Source organism: Alosa sapidissima, chromosome 4 (assembly GCF_018492685.1).
Source record: "Alosa sapidissima isolate fAloSap1 chromosome 4, fAloSap1.pri, whole genome shotgun sequence".
In the NCBI taxonomy this organism is placed as follows: domain Eukaryota; kingdom Metazoa; phylum Chordata; class Actinopteri; order Clupeiformes; family Clupeidae; genus Alosa; species Alosa sapidissima.
The window spans coordinates 34,467,982-34,480,481 of record NC_055960.1 but is presented as its reverse complement, the minus strand read 5'-3'; the positions used below and the strand labels follow the sequence as shown (position 1 = coordinate 34,480,481).

The following is a 12,500-nucleotide window of genomic DNA, read 5'->3' as shown; positions in this document are numbered from 1 at the left end:
ACTGCCTCTGAGATTGCTGTTAAGGGTTCATTTCTGCAGAGGAGGTGTGTGTATGTGTGTGTGTAGTATCTTGGAGTTCACTATTAAGGGTTCATATCTGCTGGGCAGGCGCGTCTGTGTGTGTGTGCGCGCGTATGTGTGTGTGTGTGTGTGTGTGTGTGTGTGTGTGTGTACTAGGGTTTATTTCTGCTGGGGAAGGGCTTGTGTGTGTGTATGTGTGTGTGTGTGTGTGTGTGTGTGTGTGTGTGTGTGGTGTGTGTGTGTGTGTGTGTGTGTGGTGTATGTGTGAGTGTGTGTGTGTGTGTGTGTGTGTGTGTGTGTGTGTGTGTGTGTGTGTGTGTGTGTGGTGTATGTGTGAGTGTGTGTGTGTGTGTGTGTGTGTGTGACTGTGTGTGTGTGTGTGTGCGTGTAGTAGGGTTCATTTCTAGCCGGGCTGAAACTCCACTGTGCTCCAAGATATCTGCAAATATGTTTTTAAGGCAGCATGTGGTTCACACACACTTTAACTTATTGAGCCCTATTTTTGCGACCTGGCGCCTGGCGGAAAACAGATTATTATCCCAGCGCAAAGTTTATTCTTATCTTATACGTCTCTTTTATTGAGCAACACACCATGGGGTGTGGCAATTAACGATCTAAGGAGGGGTTTGGCGCATTATTTAAAAATCGCTATCGTACACTACCTAAAACGCATTACCCCACTGACCAAGATAAACCTGGTCAGAAGTCCATGGCGAGTCGTTTATATGTTATTTTAAGAGCGCATTATCAACAGTGATATGGGCGGGTGCATAGTGGTGTTTGATAAGGGGCCGATGGTGTTTGATAATGGTGATGTTTGATAAGGGGCCGGTGCTGTTTGATAAGGGGCCGGTGGTGTTTGATAATAGTGGTGTTTGATAAGGGGCCGATGCTGTTTGATAAGGGGCTGGTGGTGTTTGATAAGGGGCCGGTGCTGTTTGATAAGGGGCTGGTGATGTTTGATAATGGTGGTGTTTGATAAGGGGCCGGTGGTGTTTGATAAGGGGCTGGTGATGTTTGATAATGGTGGTGTTTGATAAGGGGCTGGTGGTGTTTGATAAGGGGCTGGTGATGTTTGATAATGGTGGTGTTTGATAAGGGGCTGGTGGTGTTTGATAATGGTGGTGTTTGATAATGGTGGTGTTTGATAAGGGGCTGGTGGTGTTTGATAAGGGGCAGATGCTGTTTGATAAGGGGCCGATGGTGTTTGATAATGGTGATGTTTGATAAGGGGCCGGTGCTGTTTGATAATGGTGGTGTTTGATAAGGGGCCGGTGGTGTTTGATAATGGTGATGTTTGATAAGGGGCCGGTGCTGTTTGATAAGGGGCTGGTGGTGTTTGGTAATAGTGGTGTTTGATAAGGGTCCGATGGTGTTTGATAATGGTGGTGTTTGATAAGGGGCCGGTGCTGTTTGATGAGGGGCCGATGGTGTTTGATAATGGTGGTGTTTGATAAGGGGCCGGTGGTGTTTGATAATGGTGCTGTTTGATAAGGGGCCGATGGTGTTTGATAATGGTGGTGTTTGATAAGGGGCTGGTGGTGTTTGATAATGGTGGTGTTTGATAATGGGCCGGTGGTGTTTGATAAGGGGCTGGTGGTGTTTGGTAATAGTGGTGTTTGATAATGGTGGTGTTTGATAAGGGGCCGGTACTGTTTGATAATGGTGGTGTTTGATAATGGTGGTGTTTGATAAGGGGCCGGTGCTGTTTGATAAGGGGCCGGTGCTGTTTGATAATGGTGGTGTTTGATAAGGGGCCGGTGGTGTTTGATAAGGGGCTGGTGATGTTTGATAATGGTGGTGTTTGATAAGGGGCTGGTGGTGTTTGATAATGGTGGTGTTTGATAATGGTGGTGTTTGATAAGGGGCTGGTGGTGTTTGATAATAGTGGTGTTTGATAAGGGGCCGGTACTGTTTGATAATGGTGGTGTTTGATAATGGTGGTGTTTGATAAGGGGCCGGTGCTGTTTGATAAGGGGCCGGTGCTGTTTGATAAGGGGCCGGTGCTGTTTGATAATGGTGGTGTTTGATAAGGGGCCGGTGCTGTTTGATAAGGGGCCGATGCTGTTTGATAAGGGGCCGGTGGTGTTTGGATTCAAATGTAATGGACTGCAGGCTCTCGGCCGTTTCTCATTAGGTTCTCTTTCTTCTGTCTTCTCTTCTTTAAAAGCAGCTGCATGCAGAGTCCCAGGCCCCCTACACTTAGAAGCCCATTCTGTGACAGAGAGTTGAGCTGGCTGCCGCTCTGTGTTTGTGTGTGTGTGTGTGTGTGTGTGTGTGTGTGTGTGTGTGTGTGTGTGTGTGTGTGTGTGTGTGTGTGTGTGTGTGTGTGTGTGTGTGTGTGTGTGCGTGCGTGTGTGTGTGCGTGCGTGTGAGCGGGATGTTGGGGTATATAAATAAATAAAAGGAAAGTGTAGAGGCATAGCTATCTCCCCTAATCCCACTAGTAAAGCTGACAACAGGCCTTAGGAAGTCTGTGTGTGTGTGTGTGTGTGTGTATGTGTGTGTGTGTGTATGTGTGTTGTATCTATGGAGAGAGAAGAGAAGAGGAGGCCTCCAAAATGAAATAAAAGGAGTGAGCCCTGTGTTCTGAGGAGGGGGTAGATATGTGTGTGTGTGTGTGTGTGTGTGTGTGTGTGTGTGTGTGTGTGTGTGTGTGTGTGTGTCTGTGTCTGTGTCTGTGTGTGTGTGTGTGTGTGTGTGAGAGAGAGAGAGAGAGAGAGAGTATGTACAGTATGTGTAGTATCTGTGAGAAGAAGAGAGAACATCAGATGTAAGCTGTTTTAAAGGGGGGCATCTAAAGCTACCTTAGACTGGCTGTTTGCTGTCTCACACTCCAGATTAGTGTGTGTGTGTGTGTGTGTGTATGTGTGTGTGTGTGTGTGTGTGTGTGTGTGTGTGTGTGTGTGTGTGTGTGTCTGTCCCTCTTAGACAACCTGTTTGCCATGTCTCGTACTCCAGATTAGATAGTGTGTGTATGTATGTGTGTGTGTCACTGCCTGTGTGTGTGTGTGTGTGTGTGTGTGTGTGTGTGTGTGTGTGCTGAGGAAGACTCTTACTTAAACGGGGTGTGTGCCATGTTTCATACTCCAGATTAAGAGTGTGACATTGCTAATCCCGTCAGGTTCAAGTCTTTGTTGTCGGTTGTGTCTCCTTTGTGCGGCTTCATTCATGCTTGTATGTATTGTGTCTTGTAGCATTGCAGTTCATCCCGATTCGCCTCCACTAAGCTGAAGCCATGCTACGTCATGCCGCTCATGTTTTATAAGACTCTGCAGTGCCTACTGAGTGTGTTAAATTAATAATAATATTAATATTAATAATAGAGTGTGTCGTAAGAGATAGTATGGAACATGGAACATACCGTGCTGTGTTGTTCCGACTGTGTTAGTGTTGGGTGTGATGTGTATTTGTTGAGTAGGCCTGTATGTATGTGCATGTAAATGATGATATGTTATGTATATTTTATATGTATAGTATGTGTGTGTATGTTTTGTATGTATGGTATGTGTGTGTATATTTTATATGTATGGTATGTGTGTGTATTTTGTATGTATGGTATGTGTGTATATATTTTATATGTATGGTATGTGTGTGTATATTTTGTAATTGTGAGTTGTGTGTCCACAGCTGATGGTGGTGAGGCAGCGGAAGGACAGACCAGATGCTGAGGACAGGATGAACGGATCCAAGCCCATATGGAAGGTGTGTGTGTGTGTGTGTGTTCTGCTCCAAGCCCATATGCAAGGTGTGTGTGTGTGTGTGTGTGTGTGTGTGTGTGTGTGTGTTCTGCTCCAATCCCATATGGAAGGTGAGTGTGTGTGTGTGTGTGTGTGTGTGTGTGTGTGTGTGTGTGTGTGTGTTCTGCTCCAAGCCCATATGGAAGGTGGTCTTTGGTGGACCCTTGTCATGCCCAGTTCATGCAGTATATGATCTGTGGACTTTAACAGAATACAGTACATTTCAGGTGTGTGGATTCATGTGCATTTGGAATGATGTTAGGAGAAAAATAAAGTTTGTTTTTTAAAAAAATCATAATCTCTTTGATCTATCTTTACATCACTCTTCTTACTTCCTCCTCTCTCTCTCTCTCTCTCTCTCTCTCTCTCTCTCTCTCTCTCCTCTCTCTCTCTCTCTCTCTCTCTCTCTCTCTCTCTCTGCTGTGAACACACACCTGCTGGTTGAGTAATTGTCCTCTGTGTTGAGAGGCCTAATTGCTCTGGGGCAGTTTGACCTGTCTGCTGGAGATAAACCGTATTGATTATTGACACTTTGCTCCTCTAACTTCATTTCAATAGCACTAACTCAATCAGGCTCCGTGTCTGGCATTAGAGATCAGTTGCGGTGTCTAGCCAAGTGGAGGCTTTGGCGAGCGCTGAAACTGCGCCCGGAGAGCCGCCATTTTGGACCCAGGAGGTGACGTGTGTTTTGTCGTGCTTTAGAGGGGATCTGAGAGCCGTCTGTGCCACAGCCCCTCCACAAACACAAGCTCTGAAAGGAGAGAGTGGGACCAGTGCCATCGGGCCTGCTGGGGAACGCAAATGATTAATTAATCAATGAAAAATGCCTCACTGTAAATATGACCCTTTTATCTGCGTCCTGAGAGAGAGAATGAAAAGGGAATGATCCAGCACGGATTCTAACAGTTCTGACAGTTCTGATAAAGACCCTGATAAAGACCCTGATATAGACCCTGATGAAGACTCTGATATAGACCCTGATAAAGACCCTGATATAGACCCTGATAAAGACCCTGATAAAGACCCTGATGAAGACTCTGATAAAGACCTTGATGAAGACCCTGATGAAGACCCTGGGGCAGCCGTGGCCTACTGGTTAGCGCTTCGGACTTGTAACCGGAGGGTTGCCGGTTCGAACCCCGACCAGTAGGAACGGCTGAAGTGCCCTTGAGCAAGGCACCTAACCCCTCACTGCTCCCCGAGCGCCGCTGTTGTAGCAGGCAGCTCACTGCGCCGGGATTAGTGTGTGCTTCACCTCACTGTGTGTTCACTGTGTGCTGTGTGTGTTTCACTAATTCACGGATTGGGATAAGAGAGACCAAATTTCCCTCAAAAGAGTATATATACTTATACTATGAAGACCCTGATATAGACCCTGATAAAGACCCTGATAAAGACCCTGATGTGAAGGAACGGAGTGGGGATAGATCCAGGAAGGGAGTGGGGAATAGATCTGTCTGAAATTACTGTCGGACCACAAGCGGAGCATTTCATTGGTAGCACAACTAAACAGTGAAGAGGAGCTTGTTCATGTCCTGTTATCTTTATCCCTGTTGGTTGTATTTATAGAACTCCTGATGATGAATTGAAGTTTTATTTCCTGGATTAAGGAGACTGTTGAGACCGTGTTTGAATTAAGCCCACTGGGGGAGGAGAAGTTAAAGTATACAACTGACTGGTTTGGGGGGGGGGGGGGGGGGGGGGGGTTGATGTGTGTGTGTTTGGCAGGGGGGGGGGGGGGTGGGTGCTGTGTTGAGGAGCTACAGGCTTTAGGGGGTTCTGTCAGAGTTATGTGTGTGTGTGTGTGTGTGTGTCTGTGTGTGTGTGAATGTCTGTATGGTGTGTTAGTATCCGTGTGCGTGTGTGTCTTTGTGGTGTGTTGCTATCTGTGTGTGTGTGTGTGTGTGTATGTGTTGATGTGATGTATTCTCCCTGACAGGGCAGTTGGTAGGAGAGATTAGTGTTGAAGCTTTGGAGAAAGGTGAGGTTAGGGAAGCGCAAACCCTGGGCGTGTGTGTGTGTGTGTGTGTGTGTGTGTGTGTGTGTGTGTGTGTGTGTATTACAAGGATGGGATTGGTGGAGTGGGGGAACAGAGTAGGATAAAAGGCTGTAATTAAATAGCCTCTATGACAGGAAAGAGAGAGAGAGCGAGAGAAAGAGAGGGAGAGAGAGAGAGAGGAAGGGAGAGAGAGAGCTCAGTTGATCTCAGAACATGCAGGGAGAAGAGGGATGAAGGAAAAGAAAAATATCTGAGAGACGAGGCTAACAGACACACCCACACACACCCACACCCACACACACACACACACACACACACACACACACACACACACACACACACACACACACAGACACACACACACACGTACATACAAACACACACTTACAGACATGAGATGAAAAGCCACCAGGCAGCCCAGACATTTCACACTGAGTCCAGACACACCGTCTGGACAGGTAGAGAGGGAGAGAGAATCACACACACACACACACACACACTCACACACACACACACACACACACACACACACACACACACACACACACACACACACACACACTCACACACACACACACTCACACACACACACACACACACACACACAGGTAGAGAGGGAGAGAGAATCACACACACCGTTACACGCAGGTAGAGAGGGAGAGAAAAAAGTGAGTGATGAGAGAGAGGGAGGGAGAGAGAGAGAGAGAGAGATAGAGAGAGAGGGAGGGAGATACAAGGATACAAGGAAGTTTATTGTCACATGCATATAGTTACTGGAAGTAAGAAATGCAGTGAAATTATGTCTGGTGTCAGCCTATTTGTGCATTAATGGGGGGGGGGGGGGGTAAAAAGTGCAGTAGAAGAGGGGTTTAGTAGATTAAGTGCCATGGCTAGATAGAGAGAGAGAGAGGGAGAGAGAGAGAGATGACAGTTCTCCAGGCTGGAGTGCTCAGAGCTTTGACTGGATGAGTGAAGAGCAACATATTAGAGCATATTTACCATGAAGAACACAGATTGTAGCTAACTCTAGAACTAGTACTTAAATATAATCCCAACCAGATCAAAGCGAGAATAGGGCCAGATCAGAGCAGACTATATGAGACCATCTGCTGTCATTAGGGATCTGACGCTCCCACACACACTCTGTGGTGATGGTGAGATATGATCTCCAATCTTACAGTGACTAGGTATACAGCAGCAGCACTTCTAAATGTGTATACAGTCTCTCTGTCAGTAGCGCCAATGTGTGTGTGTGTGTGCACTCAATCTAACAGACAGGTAACCTGCGCTGCTGACACACCATCCTTGAAACTAACTTCCTGTGAAGGAGGAAGTGGCAGCTGACGACACAACACAGCTCTGTGTGTGTGTGTGTGTGTGTGTGTGTGTGTGTGTGTATGTGTGTGTGTGTTTGTTTTGTTTGTAGAAGTTTGTTTTGTTTGTTTTGTTAAAGATGCATTTACTAAACAAAGACTATGGAAATTAAACACCACAGTTCCATTAAAAACCTTGTTGTAAAAGGCATAACTTGTTAGATTTACGAGATTTAAGTCCGCTAGCTCTGTGCCTGCCGACCAGCTCTGTTCTAGAATCTTTGCTGCTGACCCTGGTCGAGAGCTGTGACGCAGGACGTCCCCTGATTGGCTAGTCAGTAGGCGATGCAATGTGGTGATTGGCTCTGCAGAAACTGTCAAGACAGTGCCAAAATTTGCTGATTGGCTCTTCAGAAACAACGACAAAACACTGCCAAAATTCGTGTCTGTAAAAAAGTTTTGTAGCTTCGTAGATCCAGTTTGCACACGAAAGATAGATGTCGCACTTCTCCCATGCCTGTAGCTATAAAGCTGTTCCACACACATTCAAACTAAATCCCTGTGGACAAATGTTTTTCACAAGTGCACAAAATATTTCTACAGGTACGCATTTTTTTGCACACAGACAAATGAATTCCACAGTTACAAAACGGTTCTACACTTGTGCAAATCATATTTTTCGAAGACAAAACTCTATTACACATGTGAATATCTTTTCACGGACACACAATCTTTATGGCGTTGTTCTGATTCCATATGTTTGTCCTAGTTCAGTGGCTGTAAATAATTGCTACTCTGTAAATAAGCGCAGCAAAGATCAGATGACTATATGTGACTCATGCTGATCCCAAATAAGGGAGGCAAGGAGAGAGTGTGTGTGTGTGTGTGTGTGTGTATGTGTGTGTATGTGTGCCAAACAACAATAATAACAACAATAACATGTACAGGCAGACAGCCTCCCAACCACTGTGGGTATTTTCAGACACACACAGGACAGATGTTAAATTCCTTGCGCCATAGGTAGAGAATTCCCCACAGTGGCCAATCCACAGCCAAGCCTATATACCATCACACAACATGACGCAGGATATCAACAACCAAGCTATACCATCACGCAACATGACACAGGATATTAACAACCAAGCCTATATACCATCACGCAACATGATGCAGGATACAACAGCAAACACAACCATGCCGTGTGTTGTATCCAAGATCCTTAGAGGCCCTCCCTCACGGTACAGCATCACTAGTAATCTGACCATAACCCTTATGGTACATCATGTGTCACTAGTAATCTGACCCTAACCCTTATGGTACATCATGTGTCACTAGTAATCTGACCCTAACCCTTACGGTACATCATGTGTCACTAGTAATCTGACCCTAACCCTTACGGTACATCATGTGTCACTAGTAATCTGACCTGAATCAGACATTTCACACTGAGTCCAGACACACCGTCTGGACAGGTAGAGAGGGAGAGAGAATCACACACACACACACACACACAGACACACACACACACACACATACATACAAACACACACACACACACACACACACACGTACATACAAACACACACTTACAGACATGAGATGAAGAGCCACCAGGCAGCCCAGACATTTCAGGTAGAGAGGGAGAGAGAATCACACTCACACACACACACACACACTCACACACACACACAGGTAGAGAGGGAGAGAGAATCACACACACAGTTACACGCAGGTAGAGAGGGAGAGAGAATCACACACTCACACACACACACACACACACACACACACACACACACACACACACACACACAGGTAGAGAGGGAGAGAGAATCACACACACAGTTACACGCAGGTAGAGAGGGAGAGAAAAATGACTAGTAATCTGACCCTAACCCTTACGGTACAGCATGTATCACTAGTAGCAAACAAAGTAGCCTTCATGAGCATTCATATGCGTAGAAGATACAGTGGGCAGTGCTTCGAATTGGCCAGCTTCACTCGCGGTCCGCGCGTGGGATCACGCGGTATCACGCGACTTTAATTTGTATTTTTCCAGTGAGACGCTGCAACAACCCAAACAACCGGTAGATGGCTCAAGTGAGCAGGGTGTCTCGTAAAAAGAAATGGAGCCTGGAAAACCCTACACAGACTTCACTACAGACTTTAGCAGACTGGTTTAGAAATAGTGTAATAACCAGAAATATGCCTGCCCTAATAAAGAAATATTTGGTTAACTGCGAGTGAATCCCGTTTGCAGCCGTAGAGACGCAGGACAAATTAAACATTCTGGTTTTCTCCGAGTGCAACGATGATAGACAGACATCATTTGGACAAAATATAGAGTATTAACCTCCATTGCTCAGCCAAATGCCTTCCTGTTACGTCCTGTTATCACTGAGTTAGGCCTACAGGAGATAAACGATTTTTGATGGTCACAAGTTTACTTCATTAGGGACTGTTCGTTAGGCCTATTTATTTAAGGGGCTACCGGAGGAGTTTGGGGAGCATTAGTCCAAAAAGACGTGACCCTCCCTCGCCAGCAATACATTTTTCTATGACCCTCCAAAGTGATTATGAAAAAATCACTGTCAACTTTTTCTGGGTTTATCGCCTTAGATGGCAGGAAAAATCTTCACGATAGGCCTATTAACTAACCACCCGATTCACGTTGGCTGGGGGTAAGGGGGTCCATCAGACAATTGTGCCCAGTTAATCCGGCCCTTCCCCCAAAAAATCACACCTTCCCACCTCTGACAGCTTAAAAGAAGTCAAGAGGACTCCTTACTCACAGACCTATTCACAAACCTGCGGTTTTGAAATCCTATGCAGCTACAGGAGCTTCCAATCGCGAGGAAGCAATTTTGCATTGTAGGCATAACTAACATGCAATAACGCCGCCAACAACAACCAAAACTAGGCTAATCATTGTCAACATGTAAATTAAATGTAACATTATTGTGAATCAAATTAAAATGTTCTCTTTTGCAAACGTAGGCATAGTAACAGAATAATTTAATAATGTTACAAGATACTACATCAATCCGTATGTTTCATTGGGCTACTAGGCTATGTGTTTTGCCTTGATTCATTTAGGCTAGGCCTTTTTATTCAGGGGCCATATTCACAAATAATTTTAAGGCTAAAAGTAGCTCCTAACTGGCGAATTTAGGAGCAACTCCTAAAAATAATGGGCGTCACTCCTAACTTTAGGACTCCTAATTTTTTCACAAAAAGTAATTCACGAAGCATTTTAGACCTAAAAGTAGCACCTAAGTCTGGGACAGCGTAAGTCGAGAGGACTCCTAACTCACTAAGACCTATTCATAAACAGCTTTTTTGTGGCATTTTACGTTGCGATGTTTTGAAATAGCCTATGCGCAACAGGAGCTTCCAATTGCGAGGGAACAATTTTGCATTCATAAAAGGGATGCAATAACGCCACCAACAACAACACAAACTACTCATTGTTAACATGGAAATGAAATGTAACGTTTCATTGTGAATCAAATTAAAATGTTCTCCTCTTTGCAAACGTAGCCTAGGGATATGGTGACAGATTCATTTAATAATGTTGCAAAGGTAGGCTACTGCATCAATCCATAGGCCTATGTTTCATTAGGCTACTAAGCTATTTGTTTTGCCTTACTCTTTATTCATTTAGGCTAGGCCTTTTTATTCAGTTATTAATCATCTTCCGTCCTTCACACTACTTGTGTAGCGCACGCATTCTCCGACCTGTCACCTGTCAGTCATCATCGGAAGAGAGGTGTTTGGAATTCCCGCGTTACAATCGTCAGCCAATCAAGGTGGTCACTTCAGTCAAGCTCGTGCATAATGTAATGACGTCATCCATAGCCACGAAGACTCACTCCTAGTTTAGGAGTTGTCTGAAAGGCTTTGTGAATAACTTTTAAGAGAAAACTCCAATCTAAAATCTTTAAGTGCGATTTAGGAGTAGCCTACTCCTAGTAGTAAGATAAAAGCCTTTGTGAATAGCCTACGGCCCCAGTTATTCATCATCTTCCGTCCTTGTGTAGCGCACGCATTCTGAGACCTGTCACTCATCATCGTAAGGGAGGTGTTTGGAATCATGCCCGCGTTACAATCAGCCAATCAAGGTGGTCACGCTTGCCCATTTACCCAAATTAATGGTCGAATATTACTGATGATCATTGTTATTTAAGAACATGCAGTGTGCGTAGGGTACCAAAAACATCTTGCTCGTAAAAAAGCATCATAATGCACATTCTGGCGGGTCTGTTATTAGGCTGCGCAAACCACATGCCTTTATTTTGGGCAAGCCTGCATTCATTCAACCTTTATTTATTCTCGGAGGGTCATTGAGGGAAGCCCTCATTTTCAATGAAGCCGAAATTACAGAAGCGAAGCAAAGCGCTCCACAAACAAGACAACATTCGAGGCCTTCTGTTGAAGAATTTTATATAAAGCCTGCGCTGACAGTAATCCTCCTGCCCCTGATAGGCCTACCACAGCTGTGGATAGTGTGGAATGTTCAAGTAATAACACAATCCAATGTGTGTCTCAATTGTCCCCCGCTGACCACCTCATACATTTCTCTAGATTTTGCAACGAACTTACATGACACAATGCCATAAAATATGCCAGTTTTAGGACACAGAATAATGTTTGTAATGATACCAGGTAGGCCAGGTATTGTCGAAGGTGCATGGTGAAATGAAATTCTTACTTTGGAAAACAAACATTTGCCGATATCATCGCCGATCATCAGAATATTGCAATAGATTCTGTGTTCTGGACTGCAGGTAACTTGTTAAGCCAGTGGTTATCAAACTTTTATTTCATTCCCCACTTTGATCAAGGGGCATGACTGATGATAGTGGAGATAACGTGTTATCCCGAGGCTTTTGCAAGTCAGCATCTTCGACGGTAGTCTATTAAAAATTAAAAATTATAAATGTAGGCATGGGGACATGATGAAGTAGGTTATCCAACTGTCGTGTGTTAAATTATTGTGATTACGAGCCAGTGGTTTTCAAACATTATGTGTGACTCGGACATTCGCAAAATGAGGACCAGTGTTTTGTCAAATTGCAAATAGCTATTCGTTTTAACTTTTTTTTTTTATGATAGTAGCCTATACAAAAAGCACTTTATACTATCTTAATATTGGAATATGGGGAGGGAAGTGGCGCGTCTGCAGTCAGCCAAATATGAATGTAATTCTGCGGCATAAAGCAGATGTAATTGTTTATCGTACAGAAAAATAAAAATGACATGTCAAGCAGTCAATTGACTACATTGCAGTCAAGAAGTAGGGCAAATTAATTTACGAAACCAAAACGTGGGTCATAGTTGTCTAAGCCTCTATTGCGTAGCCTGTTAAAAACGTCGCCAGATAGTATTAAATCGGCAACAACATTGTTTTCTGCAGAAGCCTACCCAAGG

At 44.6% G+C, this 12,500-nt stretch overlaps 1 protein-coding gene across 14 annotated transcripts in view; it reads left to right on the top strand.

Moving 5' to 3' along the window:
- Window positions 1-12,500, top strand: part of ppfia4 (PTPRF interacting protein alpha 4) — a 134,814-nt gene that overhangs the window by 85,955 nt on the left and 36,359 nt on the right. For all 14 annotated transcript variants that reach the window (XM_042090725.1, XM_042090723.1, XM_042090715.1 and 11 more), the window contains one exon: window positions 3,652-3,726. In XM_042090725.1, coding sequence (XP_041946659.1) covers window positions 3,652-3,726 — 75 coding nt within the window. The remainder of the gene's footprint in view (window positions 1-3,651; window positions 3,727-12,500) is intronic.